At 45.6% G+C, this 26,990-nt stretch overlaps 1 protein-coding gene across 2 annotated transcripts in view; it reads right to left on the bottom strand.

Annotated features, from left to right (window-relative positions):
• EGFR (epidermal growth factor receptor) overlaps positions 1 to 26,990 on the bottom strand; it is a 210,259-nt gene that overhangs the window by 50,971 nt on the left and 132,298 nt on the right. For both annotated transcript variants that reach the window (XM_075558154.1, XM_075558156.1), the window contains exons 2-11: positions 24,065 to 24,216; positions 23,023 to 23,206; positions 18,507 to 18,641; positions 13,784 to 13,852; positions 12,763 to 12,881; positions 11,042 to 11,183; positions 8,936 to 9,052; positions 5,942 to 6,068; positions 5,273 to 5,346; positions 2,961 to 3,051 (exon numbers count right to left, since the gene is read on the bottom strand). In XM_075558154.1, coding sequence (XP_075414269.1) covers positions 2,961 to 3,051; positions 5,273 to 5,346; positions 5,942 to 6,068; positions 8,936 to 9,052; positions 11,042 to 11,183; positions 12,763 to 12,881; positions 13,784 to 13,852; positions 18,507 to 18,641; positions 23,023 to 23,206; positions 24,065 to 24,216 — 1,210 coding nt within the window. The remainder of the gene's footprint in view (positions 1 to 2,960; positions 3,052 to 5,272; positions 5,347 to 5,941; positions 6,069 to 8,935; positions 9,053 to 11,041; positions 11,184 to 12,762; positions 12,882 to 13,783; positions 13,853 to 18,506; positions 18,642 to 23,022; positions 23,207 to 24,064; positions 24,217 to 26,990) is intronic.

Below are 26,990 nucleotides of genomic sequence, written 5' to 3'. Positions count from 1 at the left end.
AAAGAACTCAAGAAAAAATTCAAGCCTCAAATTGCAATCTTGAAAGATTCTATGGGCAAAATGTTGAATGATGCAGGAAGAGAAGATGGAGAGAACACACAGAGTCGTTGTACCCAAAAGAACTAGTCCACAGTCCACCATTTCAGGAGGTAGCATATGAGCAAGAAGCAAATGATGCTGAAGGAAGACGTTTAATCGGCACTAAATGCATCAGCCCAAACCAAGGCTCCTGGAATTGGTGGAATGCCCATTGAAATGGTTTAGAATGCTAAAGAAATACTGGAAACACTCCCTGGTTTATGCCAGGAAATTTGGAAGACAGCTACTTGGCCTGCTAAGAGTAAGCGGTAGAGAAGTCCCACGGGGAAGAAATCACACGTGTGCTGAGAAACACAGCCTTTACGGGACCATGAAACTGGAGGCAGGCAGGAGAGGAAGAGAGATGGGCCTGCGAGAGTGAGCGAGGACAGAGCTCAGAAGGCCTTGTGCACCCAGTGCAGGAGTTTTGATGGTTTACAAATTATGTCCAATAACGGGGAGCTCATTTGACCCCTGTCTAGGAGTGGGTGGGCTACATGAAGGGGTTACAAAGGTTTAAAATCTACTTTGGGGATGCTTCACCCAGTTTCTCTCTCAATCATGTCTTCCTCCTCGGTCCCACACCCAGTTCTGAAAGGTGAAGGGCCCAGCATTGGGGCCCTGAAACCAATGCCCTGACTGACTTGCAGTGATTCTCTCCTGACAGTTACACTGGTCTTGCTTTGGGGTCAGTCACACCTGGAATCAAGCCAGCCTGCTTCAGTATCTGCCCGAGGTGAGTCTCCCCCTATCCTTGGTCTACCATCTCTGGGCCACATCGGGGTGGCCCTCCATTCTTCCTTGGAACCAGTGCATCTTTCCTTTCCCTCATCTTTCAGGAGAGTGCATAAGAATACATGTATATAAGTCCTAAGTGCTATTTTATTTCTGTTAAGCCTTTTATCCATGGGCTTTGAATACACAGGGCATTTGGTCTCCCTGCACCTCCTTTTCCTGCCTGCGTTCTATTGCCCATAGAACTCTTTCCACTGGACCTTTGCTGTTCCTGTAAACCAGTTCCTTCCCTCCTCTTCCTCTTCTTGCCCTTTCAGCCTTACTGGGAAATTACATGGCTCATGACTAAGCAGCACCTCCTAGCAAAGATTCCAGCTCTCTAAGGAGCAGCATGCTAATGGTGCAACCACACGGGTGGACGCCCAATGGCTTCAGTGCAGGACACGGTCCAGGGTCCTTGCCATTCCTGCAGTTGGCTATTCAATGTAAAAGTTCACAGGTTGCTAACAAATGCCGACCCTCCTTAGAGGCAGAAACCCTTTCTGACCATCCTACAGGGAGGCGGGTAGCTCAGTGGGTGATGGTCCAGTTGGGTTGGGTAAGGATTCTTCATGACAGCATGAGCCCACCACATAAGAAAACCTTGTCTTTTCCCTTCACATGTTTCTACCTGTCTCCCCAAGGCACTGGGGGTGGGGGTGGGGGCAAGGAAGTAAAGAGTAGGGAGTAAGGCTTGTAATTAGCCTAAGGAGAGGAGGCAACTTGATTAATGAGAGGACAAAGAAAAACACAATATAGGTGTGTTCGAATAGAAATATGTTGGCAGAATATTTATTTATTTTAAAAACCAGCAAACTGGTTTTAAAACTGGTAAAACTCAGATGTTTTGCTATGTGGCTTAAAGTCAACCCTCTGTCTGCAGAGTAGAACTGAGCCCTCGAGGGTTATAGCTGGCGACCTTTGGAAAGAGGAGAGCCAAGTCGTATCCTTGAAGTGCTTCTGGAGGGGTCTGTATGGCCAACTGTTTGATTAGTAGTGTGTAGCGCTTAATCAGCCGCACTAGGAATCCAGGGATTCTAAAATTAGGCTGACGTGGTTTAAGCATTATGGAAGGAAAAATGAAAGTTGGAGGGAAAAGGAGTGTGTTTCCCATGGGAATAATTCTATTGTCATTTGGCCCCAGGGTTCTGGGAGATTCCTGTGCTGCCTGGACATGTATTAAAGCAATGTCTCTGTGTGTGTGTGTGTGTGTGTGTGTGTGTGCGTGAAAGAGAAAGAGAGAGAGAGAGAGAGAGAGAGAGAGAGAGAGAGAGAGAGAGAGAGAGAGAGAGAGAGAGTGAGTAAGTAAGTATTTGGAAGCAGATTACTTACACAATACACCATTGTAGACCTCTCTCTCCTTAATAGCCTAAGAGCAAATAAAGACGTGTGGTAACCCAAGAGCCAACCTGTCTCACCCACACTGCAGACACATGCCCTTTCCCTCCTTCCTTCCTTCCTTCCTTCCTTCCTTCCTTCCTTCCTTCCTTCCTTCCTTCCTTCCTTCCTTCCTTCCTATTTTGTTTTGGTGTCTGTGTGATAAAAACATTTTGTGTGCATGTGGTAAAAAACATTCACCATGCCTGATGAATCGAGTGGCGATGGGACATAGTTTGAGACAAGAAGCCGTAGCTGGAGTTTCTGGGTGGGCAAGAGGAGGTGGACTCAGGTACATGCCCCCGCCACTCTTCATCGATTTGCCCTCCACACACCTGGACTGTGTTCACAGTGGCTGGCACTCCAGCAGGCCTCTTGGGTGAAGGAGGTTGAGGCCCGGGCTCCAGGAATGGTAGAGCAGTTGGCTCGGAGCCTGTCATGGGACCCTGGACTGTGTGTCAATAGACTTCTTATGACAACGAAGCATGGTGGTTGATGTTACCAATTATCTAACAAAATTGGTCTACTCTAAACTTGCTGTGTGAATTGTGGGCAAAGAAAGCATTTTGGAGAATTCAGAGCATAAGTCAGTGTCTGGAGAAGGATGGTCAGTGGAACGTTTAGTATCATAGATGCATCATCAAGACATTTCTGGAAGCAATGCCAATTTTACATAATTAGTATTGTAACCAGTAAATAAACCAGCCAGTCTTTGATGATGGCCAACTTACTGTTGCTTTGTTCTGCCACGAATGATTTCGAGGTTTTCAAAAGCATGGAGGTCAGTCTTGTTTTTAGGCCATGCCTGAATCAGCAAAAAACCTGTAAGGCAGAAGGAAGGCTCAGACATAGGCATTTCCACACTACACCACCCCCTTTTTTTAAAAGCCAAAAAAGCATCATTAGAAAATCATAGAAACATTTATTAAGCAAAAATATCACAATGTGAAGCTATTGTTTCACATCTGTGGTAGTTATATAATCTAGTGTCAATTTGAGAATTCAGAGTAAAGGGGTCAATCAGCTTGTTGACCTCGCTCACTGGAGGCAGGATACAAGCTGTCTCCCTGCAAGGCATTTCTGTGGAGAAGACACATGGAGAAAGGCTGATGGAGCCAGACCTCTAGAGCTGGAGAAGCCATGTGGAGAGTCCTGCTAGTGCTGAGATGCTTACACACCACTGGATCCACAAGACCTCCTACCTACTGGCCTGTGATCTTCCTGCATTTGGCCTCATTGCTTGTGTTGGTGAGTCTGAAATTTATAGACTGGTACTGGACATATGGGCTAATATCAGACTTATGGGCTTAGACAGGACTGAGCTGGAAAGCTTTCTTAATGTAGTTGTTCTTGTATATAAAGCTCTTTCTTATACACATATGAGTGTGCCCATGAATTTATTTCTCTAGTCTACCCAGATAACACAACACCATAACTTCCCTCTAGGTCTATTATACACATCTGAGTGAGCTGTTTTCATCTCCAACCTTTCCCTAAAGAATGCTGTGCTCTACAATTGATAACATGTCAAGACAGCAGTTGTGTCATTCTTTATCACTGCCCTCCCCCCGGCCCCCAAACATACAGGGAAGATAGGTTGACTATTTTGTTTCCCTTTATTATTTCCACTTTTCTTTTTTTTCACCCATTTTATTGGGAGCTAATATAGATATCATCCATTCTATAGCCCAGTCATGTCAAGCAGTATTGTACAATTGCTACCACCACCAGTTTCAAATCATTCTCTTCCTTCTTGAGCTCCGTGATATCAGCTCTTCTTTACCCCCTCCCCCCCCCACCACGCTATACCTCTCAGAAAACCTTATTCTATTTGCTGTCTCTATAAGTTCATCAATCCTGGGGTTCGTATACCCCCAAATCCCCAGGAAAAACCCCTCCCAGATACACATTCCTTTTTTGTATGGGATATCATTCTAGGAGCCTCGTGAATTATATTATGAGCAGCAAATGTGAAAACTTTAGATGTGATTCTTTGGATCTTTTCGATTGGAAAACAAAATAAAACAAAACCACATTTGCATGCGCAAACCAGGGAAAAACTTGTCAGCAAGCATTCTGATGCTTCTGTAGAATTACCGACTCTTGTTACATGGCTCCTAAAGTCTAACCCGCCCAACAGGCCATCCCTATTGTGCTGAGGTCCTGGGGCCGTTATTTGGCTCCACATTTGACAACACCTAACAGGTGTCTGTTCCCCAGGATAGCAGCCATTTATGGCACTGTCATTACATACTCGCTGTGTTTATTTCAAACCAATCTCCAAAAGTATCACCACGGGAAACTGTTGTTTCTTAGCATGTCCTCCATCTAGGTCTACATAGTTCTAAAGGCAGTGTGTCCACCTCGCTAATGGTCCCAAACAACTCTACGATTTCTGATTTACAACAAACAACATGCCAGGTCGACTGTTTTGGCGCCCTCGAAGGACTCTGCTTATGCTCCTGCTGAGTACTCTTTGAGTTTGGAGAGCCAAAGAAGCCTGGCGGTAGTGGTGGCGGCGGTGGGAAGATCACTGGTGTACAGTGGAGAGGGTGACAGGGCCACCTTGGCTGCACTTGAAGAATGAGCAGGTGCCCTCTGAGGGGAAACAATTCGTGGTGTTCCTCTCCTTGCTCTTTCTCACCAGTGCAGTTACCCATCTTCCTAAAGCTTCTTCTTAAAGCTCCCATGGCTGTCCTGTGTCCTTTAAGAAAAGTCTATCAAGATGACCTCTTTGGAATCCAAAAGAAACAGCTGGCTAACCTTGGATTTAATTGGCCCATCAGAGCCCCTCCAAGGCCACTGCTTTTACAGCCCATTCTGTTTTTTTTGTAGGCACCGTAATGAGACTAGGGGAAGTCGTATTGCTGAGAAAGCTTGTTTGCAGCCATCCAGTGATGGTCAAGACGTGTTGAAGCACATTGTGTTGGGAACAAGCCTGTGCAAGAATGAACTGGCACCTTCGTAGCAAGGGCATTTGACAGACGGTGCCTCATAAAACACGGACTTCCCCCTTATGTTCATATCACAGGAGAAAACAAACCTGTTATTTCCTTGACAGTTTTAAGAATGTCCAGTTCCTTCGGATCTAGAGGTGGCGTGCGTGTGAAGGAGTCACTGAAACAAATAACAGGATGATTCTTGATTAACTATCAGCATCCGTTAAAGAAGCAGGTTGTGCAGATAGGAGCTGGAGGCACAGGGAATCCAGGGTGGATGATACCTTCAGGACCAGGGGTGTGAGGGGCGATACTGGGAGGGTAGAGGGAGAGTGGGTTGGAAAGGGAGAACTGATTACAAGGATCTACATGTGACCTCCTCCCTGGGGGACGGACAACAGAAAAGGGGGTGAAGGGAGATGTTGGACAGGACAAGATAGGACAAAATAATAATTTATAAATTATCAAGAGCTCATGAGGGAGTGGGGAGCGGGGATGGAGGAAAAAAAAAAGAGGACCTGATGCAAAGGGCTTAAGTGGAGAGCAAATGCTTTGAAAATGATGAGGGCAAAGAATGTACAAATGTGCTTGACATAATGGATGGATGTATGGAATGTGATAAGAGTTGTATGAGTCCCTAATAAAATACTTAAAAAAAACAAAAAGAGAAAGTAGCACATAAAAAATATGGAATAGCAATTCCTTTAAAAAACAAAAAAGAAGCAGGTGGTGATGGCTTTCTATTTGTACTGGTAATTGCATCTGTTACTTACCCCCTAAATGCCACTGGCAGAATATGAAGATCTCCGCTGATCGACGTGCAATTTTTGAAGTGCTTAATGTTTGTAGCATTTATGGACAGCGTGTCTTTAAACTCACCAATTCCAATTCCATTGCACACTGTCAAGATAAGAGAGATCATTATTCCACTCGCGTTGGCTGAATAACTCTGTTGGCCCCCAAAGCCCACCTATAGCCATCTTAGAAGAAAGGATGGGCGACTCTTTTAAGAAAAGCATCCACTGGGAGCCCTCCGGAATGCAGTTCTACTCGACACAGGTGGCGTTGCCCCCAGTTGGAAAGTGGCTCAGCAGGAGCAGGTTTCAGGACTGAAGACCAGCAGGAAAGGCTCACTCCACCACGGTATCAATACTGTCTCCCTCCTCTCATTCAGTCGCCAGGGCGAGAGAAGGGCATGTGGTCCCCGCCTCCGTGGAAGCAGGGCGGTTGCTTCCTGTCCTCCTCAGGCCTTCAGACCTGCTTGTGTTGGAGCAGCTTTCACCAGGGACCCCGCGACCCCACCCTCTCTGCCTTTCCATTGCCTCCCGCTGGTTCTGCGGGGTTACCTTCTGTTCGGAAACACCACTGTGCACACATGGTATAAAAATGACAAGTGTCTGGGGAAGGTTAAATGACATGTGGAACATAATTAGTTTTAACTACTTGTACAGCCGAGGAACGTTGACATGGCAATGTGGCTGGTCATAGATGTATATTTACCGACAGTAAGAAAAGGGGAGATGTGTTCACCGAAAAGAAGGTTGAAGACCCAGAAGATGAACGAGAAGGAAAATCATCAGACATTCCTGCACCTATATCTAATACTTTGGGACTTTTCCTGTTATCCTACTCGATATTTAAGCTGAAATAAAAAAAAAAAGTTTACTCTGCCATGAACCTTTCTTCTAGCATTAAAATTACTCTCGGATATGATTTTAATGGCTTTCCAATGTGATTTATCAATTGGTATCATAACGCTTATCAGGTGGCTAGCTGCTTTTTTCCTCCTGTGTTTCCCTACATTTTATTACCACATCTGTCTGTCCGAATGTCCCTTTGCATACATACATGCCAAGGCTATTCATTAATTCATTTCCACTCCTGAATCCCCACCCAAATCCCATCTCCATCATGAAGCTTCTCCCTCCCTCTCAAGCTTTCCCTCTTGGGAATGTAAAGAGCAATTTTTTTTGCTACCATAATATCATTCTTAATGGAAGCACGATCTTTCAAAGTCTAACTGCACCCCCACAGCAGACTGCAAGCTTCACTTTAGCCTCTTCCTTTAGAGATGTCCCTACCCCCACACCTTCCTGCAGAGGCAATCACCCCTCTTCTCCCCTGTCCCCCCCACCACTCCCACCAATGCTCTCTTTCAGGAGTCCCTTGATGCTGACCTTGTCCTTGTGGTCAATTCCGGATCTCCACATGCCTGTCTCAGCCTCAGTCTCTGCCTCTGCCTCAGCCTCAGCCTCAGGCCCTGCCTCAGCCTCAGCCTCAGCCTCAGGCTCTGCCTCAGCCTCAGCCTCAGCCTCAGCCTCAGCTCTTGTCCTGAGCAGCGAGTGGCCCTAATGAGGCCTGCCTTAGTTGTCTCACTCACACCTTCTATAGTGTCACATCCATCTAGCAACTGGTTGTGAAATCCAGTCTTTAGAATTGTTTAGAATTCAAAGAACCTGACTGCCAAACCAGAGTCAGGCAGCTAAAAGGAAATAGAAAGGGAGTGGAAAAAGCTTTTATTTTTAATAACAAATCTTCCATTTCTTTGAAGCAATTGTTTCAAAACTTTTAAGCTACAGCAGGCACAGAAAAAACAGGGAATATATATATATGATATAGATATATGATAAGATAGTTATGGTCACGTGGAAGTGTTTGTGAGAAGCCATGGGAGTGTGCAACGCAAAGAGCAAACCTTCAAATAAACAATGGGCTCCAGTTAGTCATAGTCTATCAATCATGGTTCATCACATATGACAAATGGACTACACCAAACCGCAAAGTGGAACCCACTGCTTTCCAGCAGACTCTCACGGCAAGAAGTGAGCTGTATAGGCACACATGGGACCTCTTCTTCCTACTCCACTTTTCTGTAACTCTAACCTAACACTGCTCTGGGAAATAAAGTCTCTCAGAGCAAAGCAAAAACAAAAAACAAAAAACAAAACAAAAACCCAACCCAATGTCATGAGACATCGGACAAAAAACAACCCAAAACTTGGAGAGAGAAGGGACCTGAGAAATTCTTCTTAACTGAAGATGAAGCCCATGGCCCTTTGTGCAATTTAAGAGAGAAAGACAAGCCAGCACCAGTAACTCACTGGGAACGTAGAATTCCAGTGAAATAGAGCAGTAGGAAACTCTTGAATCAATAAGGAGTCCCGGTGGCATGGCTGGGTAAACACTGATCTACAGACACAGACACGAGAGTCAGGGGTTCAAAACTACCAGCCACTCCATGGGAGAACGATGAGGTTATCGGCCTCAATAAAAGGCGTGCAGCCTCAGAAATGCTCTGTGGGTCACTCGGAGCCAGATGCGACTTGATGGCAGTGGCGGGGTTTTATTGAATCAATGTTGACTTAGTATGAGATGGGCTTTGATACAGAAGACTTTGTGTTTTTAAGAAATATATGTTGTCATATGTTAAGGAGTGAAAAGTAATAGTAACTACTAGTTTAGTTTGGTAAAAAAATACATAAGCCAAAAGACATATACATCCATGTATTGATCAAAATATGGAGAAAGTTAAGCAATATGGAAAATTTTTTTAAATATGGCAGTTTTTTTATAAACGATAAATAGGTGGAAATTGACACTGAGGATATTCTGAGGAAGTACAGCCCACGGGGTACAGAAAAAAACACGTAACTGAATATGCAGAAAGAGTTTATTCAAAGCTCTACTAAGCATGCTGAAGGGCTTGAAGGGGACCAGGTGACAGGAGGCAACGCTACTTCCAAGGGAAAAGGAAGATCAGTTTCTACCTTTCGGACACAGCCCCTCACACTTTTTACACTTGTGGATGCCATCCTCCTCCACCTCGTAGCTGTCAGTGCTGCAGGAACGGACACAGGACCCGTGGTCTGTCACCACATAGTTATCTGGGGAGGAGACAGGAAAGGCAGGTGGTGAAAGCGGGACCAGGTGTCCCTGGACCTCACACACATGTTCACACGTCCCACGGACAAAGGGGCTGATGAGAAGCGCCTGTAATCCTCTGGCTGGAAGACAAAAGGAGGGAAGGTGGCAACCGGAACGGGAATCAAGTTCAAGAGGCTACGCACTCCACACTATCCTCTGGGGAAATCGAGATATTTCCTCACAGGCACCGAATTGAAGGGTTAGGGAGAACATACTCTGCGTGCTCATGGGTTTCAAGTTCCTCTTGGAAGCTCATCGCTCCCACTCCTTAGCCCATCCATATACGTTTTATCACAGCACTTGCAGCTAAAGCTTAAGTGTGGACTGATTGATTTATTATTTAAGCTTTATTTTTCTAAAAAGATCATATTATTGGGGGCTCTTACAGCTCTTCAAACATCATGCATCAATTGTATCAAGCATATTTGTACATACGTTGCCATCATCATCATTTTCTAAACATTTACTTTCTGTTTTGACCCTTTGGTATCAGCTCCTCTTTTTTCCCTCCCTCCCCCTTGCTACCCTCGTGACCCTAGATTAATTATAAATTATTATTATTTTCATATCTTACGCTGGCCACCGTCTCCATTCCCCTGTTTTCTGTTGTTCCCACCCACCCCCCAAGAAGGGTGTGTGTGTGTGTGGGTATGTGTCAGTCATTGTACTCAGTTCCTTCCCTCCTCTCTCCACCTTTCCCCTATCTTCCTGGTATCATTACTTCCCTTCCGGTGTGTCATGTGCTCTTATCTCTTGTCTGTATCTGGGTACATGCTCTGGTCTGGTGTTCATTAAACCAGCGTGACTCTGAACCAAGACCACTCTACTCCTGTGGTTGGCGTGACATTTCGGTCTGTGCTGGACACCTCGTGTCTCTCAGGATCTGGGGATACTTTATTAGTGGAGTCCTGGAAGGATCAAGGGGCTCTCCTTCTTCTTGCCTCCTTTACCCTTGGAGAAAAATGTATGCATATAACATGTATACTGCTTTATTTCCTAGGAATGTGTCCCAGGCTTGAATTCAGTAACTAGCTTCTCGTTAACATTGCTGGACATTGGGAATCTTGTGTGACTTGTCTGCTTTTGTTTCCCCTCAAAGAACATTCTTACTTTGCTCTCTATTGGGCTGGTGGTGGGGTTTGAAGCTCTCTTAGGATCCATCTCAAAGGTCGTATCTCTGTTCGATACCATGGCAGAAGCTTTATCCCCATTCCCCATTACCGTTCACTGGCTTGTTATTGTGTTTAATTTATTTTTGTACCAGATAAAATCTGGAGCACAAATCTGGTAGGATCAATCTTCCTATCAGAACTGTTCTTTAAAATTTTGTTTCTTAATGAATCTCACCTCATGCACCTCAAGGCTGGTTTCTAAAGCCCTTTAATTAACTAACTGTTCACTTTCTAACTCACGTCACCATTTCCCCCAATCCTACTGGCTACTAGAATGCAAAATCACCACAAAAACCCAATCCCAAACAAAACCAGTCCCAACAGGCCTTTTACCAGAATTTAAAGAACTGGAGAAATCAGGGAGGTTTTCTGACATACTCTACAATCCAGTGTTCTGTTCCACAAAGGCTTGGTAACAACAAAGAGAAATGGGCTAGTGGACCATGATTTGCTGTCCATTGGGAAATGGAATACTCTGGGCCCCTGGAACAGGCTTTCAGGGTCCAGAGGGACGAGTAGTAGGTATCCTTCCTCTGGGTCTGCACACCACGAGATCCCACCTGGGCCTCACCCTGTGAGCGGGGAGCGCTGGTCTCCGCGAGCAGTGCTTCGTGCTGTCCAGCACACCGCTGTGTTCTTCAGACAAGGCCCTGGCCCTGCCCCACGGCACTAGATAGCACACGCTTTCCCCTGTGACCGCAAGGCAAACACACCAACCACCTTCCACATGAGAGGTTCAGAGACAGTGGTGTCCAGGGTTCATCACATGTAACTCACGTGGGCATTTTTTCACACAAGTGGCGCCAAAGCTGTATTTCCCCTCCGGATTGACATCCATCTGGTACGTGGTGGGGTTGTAGAGCATTAATGGTGGACAGGTGTCCTTGCACGTGGCTTCGTCTCGAAACCTGCGGCAAATCTGTCACAGAAAGGACGGCAAGCCAGGGAGGTCAGACTCATTACTGGAAATGGTTGAAGCACAGAGCAATAGCAATCAGATATCTACAGCTATTGTTGAGCCCTGCTGGGAAGCTCGTGCTACGGAGCTTAATGATCGGGTGTTCACGAGAGTGGAAAATTTAGGCAAGTGCTTTCAGTAGAGTCAGAGACAATCTGTCTCTTAAAAGTACACCGTACCTCTTTCACATGTAAATGTGTCCACATAAGTAATACACACATACATATAAGGTGCACAGGAGACTAATTGGTGAGGATGTTGTACTGTTTGGGAAAATGTGCAATGTGTGTGTTGTGCAAAAATGGGGTCTCCATTTTTGGGTCAAATACTGTCCTATCTCTGATATTATATGAGTATTATCTTAGAGAAAACTTATCTCTTCATTATTAATTTACAAAATTTTGGGGAAATCCACACATTATAATAATACTCAGGGAGCAAAAGTACTTTTAAAACACAATTATATTGGACTTTCCTTATTGTCTGAGCTACGAAAGCTGTCATGCAAAAAGGTCTGCCAAATATTAGAGGTCTTCAAACATTTTGTGGAAAGATGGAAGTGAAAGATTCAATAATGTTCCCAGGAGCTTTTGGAAGCACCCTAGATGGTACTTGGTTACTCAGTATCACCTGCAAGGTCTTTTGCTTAGAGCTGTACATTAGAATCAGTCCTAGTATCTCTGGTTTCAGGGTTTAGAAGCTTCCGGAGGGCTGAGTCACACTGACCGAATAGGTTAAAGTTTAAAGGGGGGGTCTCCTTTGCTGGAGAGGGGCGTCCCAACCACACTTGGGGACTATCCCATGATCTTGACGCTGGCTCCAGGATGCATATCCGCTATAGCTGGCCCCATCTGAGGGACACCTATGTGAGGTGCCCACAGACCAGCATAGAACAGCTCAAGGTTTACACGGAAGCTTTCTGGGCCGACAGGGACAGAGTGTGTACTTCTAGACCCCATACGAAGATTCAGCTGAGGAGTATCTTGTAAGGCGGTAGAAAGAAGGAGGGATTAGGGTCAGATAATTTCAATGTAGTCCCAGCCATGTCACGGCGATCTCCATAGCTCTGCATTGGTCTCTGAACAGCTCTGTGTATGGAGATTCGATTTGGGGTGTTACAGACTCAAATTCTAGATCCGTGACCAGAAGCAGGCGAAACACTCAATCTCATGACAATTCCAATGCTGGTGGTAGTGATGACAACCATAAATATAATGCCTACAAATATGTGTTTAGTGCTCATTCTAGGTCTAGGTGCTAGCCATCGATCTCACACTGATCACATTAAATAAAAAAAGAAAATACTTTACAATGCCCAATGGTCAGATTTGGAAATTGAGGCAAAGAGGTTATAAAATTTGCCCAAGGTTACCCAGTAAGTGACGGAGGCAAGATAATCAAATAAATCTTGTCACATGGCAAAGGGCAATGAATATCCCTAGCTGTCTATTAAATCCTGGGCAGCGAGACCTTCCATGGTACTTTTGCGTGGGGATGCAGTGTGTAGTGACACCCGGGCAGTGGAACAGTGCTCTCTCACCAGGCAGTCGCTCTCCCGGGGACCCGTGCAGCCGGAGGCACACTGGTTGTGGCAGCAGTCACTGGGGGACTTGCCTCGGCAGCGTCCCGAACACTGCTGGGCACAGATGATTTTGGTCACTGAAAAGGGAGCAGAGGTGACCCATGAGCTGAAGAGCAACCGGCGGAAGGAGGGATGGTTGGCGGGGAGGTGACAGAGCACTTGCAAACCGTCCATGCAAAGATGGGCAAGGGATGGATCTGGTGATCCTGCCGCTTCACTTTCTCGACCAGATCAAGTCTAATCACTGTCCTTCCTTTGTTCTAATTCTTTGGTCCTCGCTTGGGAGAACTAGATCAAGGCTAGCCCTTTAGACTGGCTAGATACTTAAACTACTAGCTTGAACTAAGTGTTTCAGGGAAAGTCTGAAAATACCACACAAATAACAAGAGTCTCTGCCAGGAAGTTGTGCTGACAGGGACTTCACAATCATGCTTCCATTAAACTTCACGGCAGGCAGTCTCTAGGCTGATGTGTCCCTGCTTTCCGTGGCCACTGAGAACCTGGAGCTAGGAACTCACCCAGATAAGCTAACCCGTCTATCCTAACTCAGGGAGGATGGCCTCAGAAAAACCCTTTTGCTAAATACGGTTTATGCTTCTGTATAAGTGAGAACCAAAGGAGGAGAGGGGAAAGGGAGACTAAGAGAGAGAGAGAAAGGGGGAAAACAAACAACCAAACAACCACCCAGTCGAATGACTCATGCAGACAGAGACATATCTTTCATTCCAAGGAACATTTCCTACGCACATTGTCTGATGTGAGAGATAGCTGGCTTTCACTTACTGGTGACAGCCTGAGGCGACAGGGAGAGCTCACCCTGGATGAAACGCCTGCAGGGAGATCTGCAGGACTGTCACTCACATGCCTGCTGACATCTGGCCTTAGATACAAGCGTGCTCTTTGGAGACTTCACAGGGACGACACATGCAATCACCAAGGGCAACAGAAAGGGACAGAGGACACTCTCTCCCTGACTTACGTTTCTGGCAGTTTTCCTCTCCTGCACCCCAGCAGCTTCCATTGGGACAGTTTGGATCACACTTTTGGCCTGAGTGGAAAAGAAAAGAAGGACTTAAATTCCCCTCTCTGGGAAAGGGACCCAGTGAAGAAACACCGACGCCCCCCCCCTCCACCCCTCTAACCGACTGCTTGTACAAATTAATGTTCAAGAACCAGGAGTTGTTTTCTGGTTGGCTGCTTTGTTGGTTGGTTGGATGCAAGATGGTTAAAAAGATAGCCATGCGGGGAAGAGAAAATGATGAGACATGAACTTTTATTTACACGTCCCTGTAGAGACCGAGGCGCAGACACGCTGATGTCACAGGTGACACAGCTGGGGTTTAAATTTCGCGTCACCCAAACCCAGTGACATGGAGTCAACCCCTTCGGGGTTCTGAGGCGTCGATCCCTCTGGGAGTATAGTCTTTTCTTTCTCCTGCAGGGAAGCCTGGAGGCTCCAACGGCCCATGTCCCTGCACAATGCTTAACCCACTCTGCCACGAAGGCTCCTTCAACTTCGCTGATTCTCCATGGCTCCCCACAGTAATAATGCTCAGGGTGTTGGTCCGGTTGGGTCTCTGACACACAATCATGCCATTCTTTCTACGTGCAGTCTAAGTGACTGGGGGAACCAGTCGTACCGGAGCGGTTGGATCAAGTGCACCGTCTCTGTCAGCGCAAACTCCTGGACTCCGTGCCAGAGAGGCCACGGATGTCTCCCACAGGGGGACATCCTGATGGTGTGTACACTTTCATCGAGTACTTAAAACCTCAGGTATGCATCTGCCAGCCGGAAATCTGCTTGAAAATTATGGCATCGATCCAAGCTTTTGACCCCTTACAAAAATCAGAGTCACACAATTTGGCTAGCTCACAGTCCTGTTGTATCCCTATACAGCAAGCCGTCTTCTAGGTTTCTATTACCGTGAAGACAAGGCAGGGTGAACTGCCACCCAGCAATCTCCCAGCGAAGGGAGAATTTAGATTTCCTACAGAAGAGCTGACAATTTGCCAAGTGAGTGTGAAGCCCGCCCAGCCTCTAATCTGCTGTGATGTGGTGATGGGTTTGCTTGGTGCTCCTGGGCTCCTGAAAGCCCTGGAAGGGGGACAGCAAGTGGATGGCCTGGCTTTCTACTGTGCAGAAGGGTGGCAAGGGAGAAAGGGTCAGGATTGGAGAGGGAGAGAGGGGGGGGGGAGGCAATACATGAGGGGTGTGGGGCTTCGAAAAGTTCATGGAAAAACGGAATGAAAAGCTCATGGAAGTTTTCCACAAACTAGTGGAAGTCCCCTCATACATAAACATGCTACGAGGGACTGTCTTTGTATAGTGAAGTGATGAGTTATTTTTACTTTGTGGCCTATGCATTTCTGTATTTTCCAACTTCCTACTACATATATTTATAATAGATTTATAAGTCGAAAAATACTTGAACAGAATTTTTATATAACAGGGGTAAATATTTGCCAGCTAATAAATTCAAGTTCTATCTCTAATTCTAGTATAGACTACCTATGACCTCCCCAAATAGGCGTGCTCCAGTGACACTGCGCATTAAGCACAGAACTGCTCGCTCTGAGGTTGGCAGTTCAAACCTATCTGCTATTCTGAGGGAGAAAGATGAAGCGTTTACCCCAGTAAAGACATACAAATACATGCAGATATAAGAATTGGTGTAACAGTATATGTTCTTTTAAAACCTTGCTCAAACCAAACCGAACTGAACCTAATAAAACACTGTGACTCTTCTTCTATGCCTTTAGTTCTCTTTCTAACTTTCAATTTTAAACAAATCTCTTAATTTTATATGTATCATTTGGTTCCCTGTTTTTATAAACAAGGCTGCAATAAAAAGTCTTTTAAAGACTATTTTCCTACTTCCCTTGTGACTCCAAATACTCTATTTTTTCTTTCCTTATTATCCCTAGAGGTAAAATTCATAGATATTTAAAGGCTTCATCATGTATTGCCAAAACTTATACTTCCATAGGCAGAACTTGAGGATACCCATTTCTGGACACCCCTGCAGATCTGGATGTCTGCATGTCAAAAGGAATCATTGGTGAAGGCAGAAATGATGTTCCCTAATCTTATCCTTTTAATTACAAAAAGAAATAACATTTTATTTTAATTTTGGAACATCTTACTGTGCATATCTGTGTGGTCTGCTTATCTCCTGACTCATTTTGGGGGGAGGTTCATGTTTTTTCTAGGATTTCAAAGACTATATAAACAAGGATATAAGCCCTTTTCATGGCAATTTGATATTACACAATATTTTTCTATTTGTCATTACATTTTTCTTTAACAGTTTTTTTAAAAGTAACATCAGACTTTGTTTTCTTCAACTTGTGGTTGTAAATATTGAACTTCATGTATCCTGTAGCCCTTAAATATATGAAATATTTTATTAATATTTATTTATTATGCTCAGGGAATTTATACTGGTGTTATGACATCTGTACTTAATTTACTTTCTTTTCAAGTAAATCCATGCATACTGCCTTAAAATCCCCAATTACACCAATTATAAAGTCCCGCTGTAGCACACAATGTAATCTCTAGGGATCTCGGCTCCTGTACCCTTAAAACAATGAAATGATCTCATAAGATTTTGGACAGGCTATTGAGACGTAGTGCAGGGCCAGTCTAAAAGGCTCTAGGCAAGGGAGCGAGATTTCATTTTCCACAAGGAGGGTGATATGCTTTTGACCTTACCACTGTCAGGGAAGGGATGAAGAAAACACTAGCTGTGTCAGGTGGACCGTGGCTTTGTACTTTCCATTGTGACTCCCTTAAAAAAATTCCTGTATGGGTTTGTCATTTGTATTCTCCCACTAATTGGTTAATCATTCCAGGAGGATTTATTGCACAATGCATTCTTCCCTGATGTCTTTACAGCGACACTTCTTGAAGTGTATCTGCTGCGGTGCCGCTAATCAGCTGACCTGTTATTGAACTAGTAACACAATGTTTTGTATTTCATAGCGTTGTACATCTGAATCTTGTTTATTGTATGAACTTGTCCATCCTCCTTCGCCAACCTTTTCTTGGAGGGTTGTTTTCCGGAGTCTGGCAGTGCTGAGTGTGGAAGAGCTGTTGTGGGTTGCCTGATCTGATTCAGGCCTGTGGCTGGGAATGAAGCCCTGAGCTCAGGCACCACTTGCCTCTCAAGTAGATTCTAAGTCAGACAAACCCCGGGGGGGGCTTAAGAACAGACAAGGCCTGGAGAGATGGCAGAGTAAAAGGAGGCTCCACCGGGCTTTCAAAAGGAATGCATTTTCATAAGCAGACTGCCAGCCCTTTCTTTGACAGTGCTTCTGTTTGCTCAAACCACCACACCCATCAGGGGAGCAAGTGAGCTTAGGAACCAATGGCACCTGTAAATTCGATTCACAGTAAATTTCCCACACTGCTCAGACCTGTACCGCAGATGTCATTTTGGGGGGATCTTGTTTTGTTATAAAAATAAACAATTTGGCTGGCATTTTGTATTTAAAAAAAAGTGAACAATTTAGCCTTCTCGGTATACATCAAAGAGTTGGGGAAATCTACTTTGATCTGCTAGATAATGTAAAACCAAACTGTTTCAAATGTAGCTTTCCGTTTCTTGCAAACAGTGGGTGTGCGTACCTGGTACGTTCTGGGTACCTGGCAGAATAAAGTATCTATGAAACAAATTGGTTCTAGCTGATAATTTTGAAGATCCGTGCTTGCTTCAAACTGTTTGAGACCCAAACCCAAAACAAACACCAACTATGCATCCACTGCAGAGGTATAGAACCACCTGGACACAGGAGGAGGTGATCATTTTTGACACCGAAGTATTGGAAGACCCAGACACACAGGGATTGGTAGTAAAGGTAAGTCACACAAAGCTGGCAGCGGGGCAAGTGCGTCAACCCGAACCTACTGCCTGGGAGCCAGGCCAGCGCGCTCCCTCCCGTGAGGGTGAGGTGCCTTATTGTTGACGAAAGCAGGGAGTGGGCTGTCCTGCTCAGGGAAACAGGACAAACTCCCTTGCTGCCCCGCATCTCACTTGCTGGAGGCTCCGAGAGAGAGTGCCAGCGCCTTTCCCCAGGAGGACAGAGTCCAGCCCCAGGTTCCCAGAAGGCTTCGGGGCCATTATGGGACTTGGCAGCAAGCAAGAAGCAGACCAGAGGCTGGCCAACCTCCACCAGAAAGGCTGGGAAAGAGCCTCAGGCCAGGAATGACAAGTGAGCCCTGCACCATGCCCCCTGCAACGGGCTCTTTCCAATGGACCCAAAAGGACGCAGTGCCCCCCCCCCCCCCACAAAAATAGACTTTTACATCCATCTTAAATAAACACTCTTCAAAGTGGCAAATCATTTATTGACGACGTAGACTAACAGGTCCTTAAGTGGCACAAACAATCACGAGGTTTGGCAGCTAACCGAGAGCTCAAAGGTTCAGGCTCACTCAGAGTTACCTGAGAAGAAAGGCCGGATGGCCCGTCTTCTACTGAGCAGTGCGCCATTGAAGACCCTAGGGCGCACCCCGCTCCTCTGACACACAGCGTTGCCACGAGTCATGGACAGTCCAATGACAACTTGAACAGACGAGTGCCACTTCAAATAGATATTTACACACGCCTCCTCTCACGACTACGCACTCCCCACATTCTACAGCTCCCGTGGCTTCCCAGGCCCTGGGGGCAGAGAGGGAGGGTGTGTGGGATACTCACAGTTGGCCAGATTGTTCTGAAAGTCCAGCGACATGTTGCGCATAAAATGACTGTCCACAATGTCTCGCCACTGGATGGTCTCCACGTGGCAGAGGACGTGGTTATTGCTGAATCTCACAGCACCGTTCAGAATCTCTGCACAAGAAAGGAATCGTCGTGAGGGCAGGACGCAACCCGAGCTTCCCATTGCCTTACATGCGTATGCCAGTGGCTTCTCACGTGTCCTGAGGAGCTGCTCCGGCGTGGCGCAGGCCAAAGAGAGGAAGGAAAGACTTGGCAGCTCGTTTAAAAGGAGGAGTCAGAGGACGGGGAACCAATCACAATGAGCTACATATTACCCCTTCCAGGGGGACAGACGACAAAAAGTAGGTGAAGGCAGACAGCAGTCGGTGTAAGACTTGGAAAAAAAGTGTAAATTATCAAGGGTTCATGAGGGAGGGAAGGAAGATGGGGGAAGGGAAATGAGCTGATACCAAGGGCTCAAGTTAAAAAAATGTTTTGAAAATGACGATGGCAACATATGTACACATGTACTTGACGCAATGGATGAACATATGGATGGTGATAAGAGTTGTATGATTCCCCGATAAAATTATATATATATACATATATACATACACACACACGCATATATATTCGAGTATAAGTCGACCAAAATATCAGTTGAGGCACCTAATTTTACCACAAAACCGCATAAAATTGTGCTGAAAAACTCGCCTTATACTCGAGTATATATGATACATAGATGGGGGAGGAGGGGAGAAAGGAGAAATTGATCACAAAGACCACTCATAATCCATCCCCCCGGGGGTGTGTGATGAACAGCAGAAACCTGGGTGAAGGGAGAAAGCAGTTGGTGTAAGAGATAAAAACACCAATAATTTATAAGGTAACAAAGGGTCATGCGGGTGGGAGGTAGGAAGGGAGGGAAAAAAGAGGAGCCGATACCAAGGGTTCAAATAGAAGGTAAATGTTTAGAAAATGATGATGGCAACATATGCACAAATATGCTTGAAACATTTGAAGGATGGAATGTTGTAAGAGCTCTTAGAGCTCCCAAAACCATGATTTGAAAAAAAGGTGATCTTCCCAAGGGAATCCTCTCCACTGCCTGCAGGGTCGAAGAGGGACGATGGGCCCAGGAATGCAGGACACCTGACTGAAAGATAATGCCAACCAGTAGCTAAACACCTAAAGCCAGCAGACAATTAAACGGGGAAAGAGGTGACGGGATTTACAATGATTCCTGCACTCCAGTCTTGAATGTCCCTGACCTGCATGAAGGGTACGCTACGTTATTCAGAAAGGCAGCAACTGTCATTGGACTTGGTGTTCAATTCATTCGGATGTAAAGAGGTAATGCTTGGCATGTGTTCTTACTTCAAAAAATTGAAGCCCAGCCGGTGGCCCACCAAATGCAGCCAGTGTTCAACTACCACCAGGCTCTAAAGCCGTCAGAGCCAGTGCCTTCTGGCTCACGGGAGCCTATTGCTAAATATTGCCGAATTTTGCAACTTGGCTGCTAAACAGTCTGGGATGACAGAGTTCGAGCCTGGGCAGTGGGAGAGTTGCATCGGTGGAACATAGGCACTGATCAGCGGCGTTAGAGCAGCCTTTCTCAACCTGTGGGTCACGACCCCTTTGGGGGACGAATGACCCTTTCACAGGGGTGGACAAATACATCCTGTAGATCAGGTATTTCCATTATGGCTCACAACAATAGCAAAATTACAGCTAGGAATGACCAACAAAAATACTTTTAAGGTTGGGGGTCACCACACCATGAGGAACTGTATTGAAGGGCCGCCACGGCATTAGGAAGGGTGAGAGCCACCGCTTTAGATGTACAAAACACTGCTGTGGGGGCTGGCAAGTGCGCACAGGTGAATTTGACTTGCTGCCTTTTCTGTAAGAACTGCCACACATGGGAAAAGACAGACGTGCGCACAATGAAACAGCCTCCTGCCAGAACGCATGGGCGGATGATAGGCTGGCCCTGCAGGAGCTGGGTACCGTGCCAACTGATTTATATGCTTTATCTTAGCAATCCCCACGAGAGTCCAGCAGTTTAAATATAGAAATATCCCCTTCAGATGAATTCGAGAATGCCCAGCATCTCATGGGAAGGGACTGGATGTAAACTTTCCCCAAAGTACCAACATGAAGAAGGAAAGCTTCTTCCTGTGGAGCCCTGCTAAGCTGCTGGAAAGAAATGAGATTTCCTAGACTGTAGACAGGCACGGATTTGAGGAGAATAAAGAGCTGAGGGCACTGCAGGAAGACAGAGGCCCAGAGCTGAGGCACAGCAGGATAGAGAGAGAGGGGTGGGTTATTCTGTGAATAATAAAGGATTAGTGGGAGGAAGGGTTGGAAGTCTGAAAGCAGCAATTTGTGGACTAGGGATGGAGGGGCAGAGGGGCTAGCGAGCTAACCCAAAGAGCTAGGCCATGTGGTGAAAGCCTTCATTAGGGAGTCAGGCATGAGCAGATGCGCCACTGATGAGGGGTCAGGATGGACAAGCAGGATGGGGATGTCAAGACCAGACAGAGGGCCAAGAAAGCAAGCTTCAGGATAACAGAATCAAAGAGGGAGCCTTACACAGCGGCTAGGATGAGCTAGGTGAGAGGGTGGAGGGGCAGCAAAGGGAGCATTACCTGAACATTTACTATGCGGCAGACACTGGGAGGCTTCACCACTGAGCGAACTACAGTGTACACTTGTGTATAAGCCAAGTTTTTCAGCACATTAAATAAAAATCATTTTATTGGGGCTCATATAGCTCTTATCGCAATCCATACATCCATCCATTGTATCAAGCGCATTTGTACATATGTTGCTATCATCGTTTTCAAAGCATTTTCTTTATACTTGAGCCCTTGGCATCAGCTCCTCATATTCCCCCCTCCCTTCCCCTCTCTCCTTCATGAACTCTTGATAATTTACAAATTATTATTAGTTTTTTCATGTCTTACACTGTCTGATGTCTCTCCCCAGCCCTCTGTCTGTTGTCCATCCCCTGGGAGGGGGTTATAGATAGGTCATTGTGATCGGTTCTCCCTTTCTCCCCCTACCTTCCCCTTATCATCCTGGTATGAGCACTCTCAATATTGGTCCCTAGGTGTTTATCTGTCCTATATTCCCCATGTTTCCAGCTCTTACCTGTACCCATGCACAGGCTCCGGTCTAGCCAGGTTTGTAAGGTAGAATTAGGGTCATGAGAGTGGGGAGGAGGGAGGAAGCATTAAAGAACCAGAGGAAAGCTGTTTGTTTCATCGGTGTTGCACTGCACTGACTGGCCCATCTTCTCCCCAAGACCCTTCTGTAAGGCGATGTCCAATTGCTTACAGATTGGTGGTAAAATTCGGTGCCTCGGCTGATATCCGGGTCGCCTTATACTCTAGTATATACGGTATATGAAAGCATCAGGATTCAGGAAACATCCACTCTGGATGGTAGCAAAACAACAGAAAGCTACCGAATACTTTACCTTTATTAAGTTCCCTCTTTTTCTCAACAACTCACGAGGCATGCTGCTGCGATTCTCCCCATTTTTAAAGCGATGGAAACTGAGGCACCTGAGGTTAAATACCATGCGCACGGGCCATCTGACTGGTAAGTGATGGAGCCGGGACTGGAACCCAGACAGGCTGGCTCCAGCATCCACGCTCTTAACCACTTCTCACTCAGAGAGAGTTGTGAGGCAGCACAGGCAGACATGTAATAGGCCATTAGACCAAATGCACCCATAACACCAATTAGCATTAGCATAAAAAGAGAAACGAGTGTGTGGGTGTCTGAGCAGTTAAAGTGGTGAGTGAAGAATCTTATGGAACTTTTGCAGAATGTCAAGACCAAGGAGTCAAACCAGAGGGGAGTGCCTGGCTAGTTGCAGGGCCTAGATCTCGGCATCTTGGTCCTCGTGAGCCTCTTGGTGCTGCCGATTACAAACCCACCTGCCAGGCAGCCTCTTCTCGAATCAAGAACACCCAACACAAAGGAAAGATGAAAGCTGTAGGGGCAGCTCTGTGGTGCTAACTTGCCCTTTCCTCTTTTGAGGTCTTGAAAAAGTCACAAATATCAACTATTCGCTAACGTGTGTCCTTCATGTATGAGGTCCCAGTAATAAGCTGGCAGTTATCCACTCTCTGTACATGAAAACTTTCCATTCCAGCCCAGGCTACCTGGTCATATTTTCCATCTGCAGAGTCTTTCCAATTCTTACTAACTCTTTGAATATTTGTCCCTGTCCCTGGAAAAACGGGAACCTGTTTTAACTCTTTCATTCAATTCAATCACCTTTCATCATCTTAGAAACATCACCTGCTTTCACCTTGCAGTCTCTCTCTCTATATATATATATATGTATATATATATGTATATATATATTCATATATATATATGAATAAAAGTCTTTGTTGAGGTGGAATCAAGAAATAGGACAAGTTCATAAGAACAAGGATGAAAGTCATTCTCCCCCGGCTGTAAGCTGCATGCTGCATACCCCCCAGCTGCTCACCTTGTAGATTCCTCAAGGGCAGCTCCTTCACACCAGTTTTGTTTGTGCCATAGTTGGATAAGACTGCCAAAGCATAGGTGTTTTCATAAAGTAAATTTCCTCGGATGATCTGCAGGTTTTCCAAGGGAATCCTCTCCACGGTGTTGAGGGCAATGAGTACGTAGCCAGCCACCTCCTGGATGGTCTAAGAGGTAAGACAGACACATGTTGAGAAAGAATTCCAGGATTCATAGGCTGAAAGTAATGCCAATGAGTGGCTAAAACAAAGCCAACAGATGAATAAAAGTGGGGAAAGGGGAGGTGACAGGACCTACAACGATTCCTGCCCTCACGTTGGACACCACTGGCATTTATAGAAGATACCCATTTATATCAGATATTCCATTTATATCAGATACTCCATTTGTATCAGACACACCGCATTGTTAAGAAAGGCAGTGCCTGTCATTTACTTGGTGTTCAATTCACTCAGCTGAAAGGCGCAACCTGTCTACAAAATATTTTCTTTCAGTCTACACACTCTCCTATTTCAAAAAGTTGAAACCCGGAGACGAGAAAGTAATCCAGCCAAGGCTCACTGACCAATAAACTCTGAAGCCTCCAGACAAAAAGGTTTCTGGCTCTCTTGAGCCTATTGTTAAATACCCAGGGATTTCATAAGCTGGTTTGCAACTCTTGGTAGCTTGAAGTCCGCCATGGTTGGAGTTCTTATGCAAGGACGTTGGCAATGTTAGAAAGGAGTACCTTTTCTTTCTTTCCACGTTACCAGCATCTCGCTCCTTAGAACAGTGAGCTTTTGGGATGAATGTCAGTGTCTGAAATGATACTGAGATGCTAGACCAGTCTGCTTCGCTTTGATATTCTTTTCTAGCTAAAACTTGGCACTGGCTCATAACCTGGTCTTCTCTTAAAACTTTCACCTACGACCCCCAGGTCTTGGAATTGCTGTAGCAAAAACACATGCACCCGAAATGAAGTCCTGCCAAGGCCTTGATCCACTCCTACCACATTTGGGGAGGAAGATGAAATTCCATCAACGAACCTTTAAGAAGGTAAGGTCATAATTCCTTTGCACATAGGTGATTTCCAAATTCCCAAGGACCACTTCGCAATTATTGAACATCCTCTGGAGGCTCACATAGTGATCTTCAAAAGTGCCCAGCTGCGTGAGCTTGTTACTTGTGCCTTGGCAAACTGAAAGAAAAGAAAAAGATACCAGGTCAAATGAAAAACCCAAAGGAAATTTTAAAAAAAGCAAAGCGAAAATAAGGCAATAGTCAAGAACTTCAAGTAACTTGGAGAGCTTTAATGACTTGATATTGATTCTGATCAAAAGACACTTCATGGCAAAATACAGATGGTGTGGTTCATAATAAGGACTAGATCGTCCCTACAATACACAGAATTGCATTATATTGAAATGCACCAAGGAAAAAGATGTTAACAATTCGAAGCGAAATCAGTGAAACGTCTGTGAAGGTTTTTAGGATAGGTTAAGTCCAGAGCAGTTCAGGTGACAAAATAAATAATGTCAGAAGGCATTATGAGGTTCGACGAAAATTTCCCTTGACAAAAAGATAGCATGTCACATAGTCACAGAGCCAGCGAACATCTGCATACGGAGAACGCACTGGGGGCCGCAACAATGGAGAGCATGCAATCAATGATCGGGCATCAAATTTAAAAAGCCCCAAAGGCTGGATATGGAAAATATTCTTCTAAACAACATAGGCATCACATTAAAAAAAAAATCCAAGATGGATGATCAAATATTTAGAAAACTTAAGCAGCACACACAGCTAGTGAGAAATCAGCATGGTCTGGTTGGCTCATGTTACATTCACACGCACAGCACACAGGTGTAGTGCCCTGCTCTGTGTTTACATACACAGCACACAGGTGTAGTGACCTGCTCTGCATTTACATACACAGCACACAGGTGTAGTGACCTGCTCTGCGTTTACATACACAGCACACAGGTGTAGTGTCCTGCTCTGCGTTCACATACACAGCACACAGGTGTAGTACCCTGCTCTGCGTTCACATACACAGCACACAGGTGTAGTGCCCTGCTCTGCATTTACATACACAGCACACAGGTGTAGTGCCCTGCTCTGCATTCACATACACAGCACACAGGTGTAGTGACCTGCTCTGGCTCACCTTCCAGGACACCCTGACATAGCGAACTCCCTCAAGTTTTAAGATATCAAAGCTTAATCGGAGAAAACATTTTAAATCAGGACACTAGTTTGACTAGAGAAACGCACTTGGGTAGGCTGTATTTAAAATCAAAGGAGAATCCCATTTACAAAGCCAGCTCTTTGAAGGACGTGTTTAGGCAAGCCTGACAACAAAGAGCGTTGGGACGTTTGAAGCAGGCAGCTTGTTAAAGGACTCTCCTTGGAACCAACATGATCCCCAGAGGGAGGCAGGAGGGCCTCGGGCCTTGGACCTTAGAGTCAGTCCTGGCGTGATGCTTCCTTCCCTGGAAGGTGCCACTGCAGCTACGGGAACCAGGTGATGGCCGTCAAAACCCGACCAAAGCCAATACGCCAGGACTGACCTCAGGAACTCTTTCTACATCTAATAGCTGTTTATAGGCTCTTTCTTCCTTCCCGCTGTGAATTAGTATAAAGAGCCTCATCGGACAGACGGGGCCATAGAAATGAGGTACATGTTCAGACACCACATAATCGACCTGAAGCATTTATACCAAGAGTAAACATGAAGCAATCTCTACATCCTCTTTAGTACTGGGGATTTCCCCCTTTCTTCCCTTTTATGTGCTCATTCAAATTTGGTGGTAGAGGGACCTCGTACATGGAAATGTGAAAGTAAAAAAGACGGGCATCCCTGTGTGCTTGCACCAGAGGCAGGAAGATTCCATAATTCTTCCAACTATAGCTCTAGACTGACCCAGATGATCTGCGGCCAGCGTCTGCTTAGGATTGTGAGCTGTACTGATGGCGGCCCCCCATTGGAACTTCTGGATGTAGTTGGCTGCCACACATGCAATTTCCCAATTCTAAGGTCCTTGAAGATGTCACCCCTAATATAGATACTTGATTTTGACAATAACGTGGGTGTGACCTTTCCATTGGCACACATGAGGGCAAACTCTGCTTCTTGAGCAGAGAGCCCTCTGGTTTTCAGAACTGCCTATCACACTGATGCCACAGTCTCACTAACGGATAGTAGTCATTAGCATGGGTCCAGCCCAGCTGAGTCTGCTAGGAGATCAGCATGGACTCAAAACTTAGGGTTGAGGCAGGTTTCATGAGTTTGTGCATCAATTTGATCCTGGATTCTGACTCAGTGATGGTGATGGTCAGAGTAGAGTTGCATCTTTTCCGGACATCTCTAATTCTTTAAGGAAGCAAACACAATTTTCATCCTGCAGTGTTTGGTGGCTTTGAACCATCAACCTTGTGATTAGCAACTCAATACTCAGCCCACTGTGCCACCAGGGCACCTTCCTTTAACATACCCAAACCTAAAAGCCATGGCTTCAATCCAGTTCATTCTGATGCAGATCAACTCAAGAGGGCAGGGTAGCCCTGCTTCACTCAAGACTGCCCAGCTTTAAGAGTGCAGGCAATCTCCTTCCTCCCCTTTCTGCCACGCAGTGGCTGGTGGGTACGAACTGTCAGCCTACCAGTTAGTAGCCAAATGCCCAACTCACAGTGCCATGGGGACCCCTTCTTCCACACACAGAGAATGACAACAAAGGAAGTGAACCTTTAAAGTGTCAAGGTCACTAACTTTTAAGTTAGTCAGCTGAACTAAAGGATCTTCATTATTAAATGAACGGGAAAGGCCTTTGTCAGTAAAATTAAAGGAAAACACGTCGTGTAAACTTGGTTGACTGCATGACAGAAAACAACTCATTTAAAGAAACCGTCCGCTGTGTTTTTTTTCATTCCAAAGTCGCACAAGGAGTACCCGGAGTAATTCTGTGAGAAGTA

The sequence above is a fragment of the Tenrec ecaudatus genome, chromosome 9, assembly GCF_050624435.1.
Source record: "Tenrec ecaudatus isolate mTenEca1 chromosome 9, mTenEca1.hap1, whole genome shotgun sequence".
Classification (NCBI taxonomy): Eukaryota; Metazoa; Chordata; class Mammalia; order Afrosoricida; family Tenrecidae; genus Tenrec; species Tenrec ecaudatus.
The sequence above is the reverse complement of the archived record's forward strand: the minus strand, read 5'-3'. Positions and strand labels throughout refer to the sequence as shown.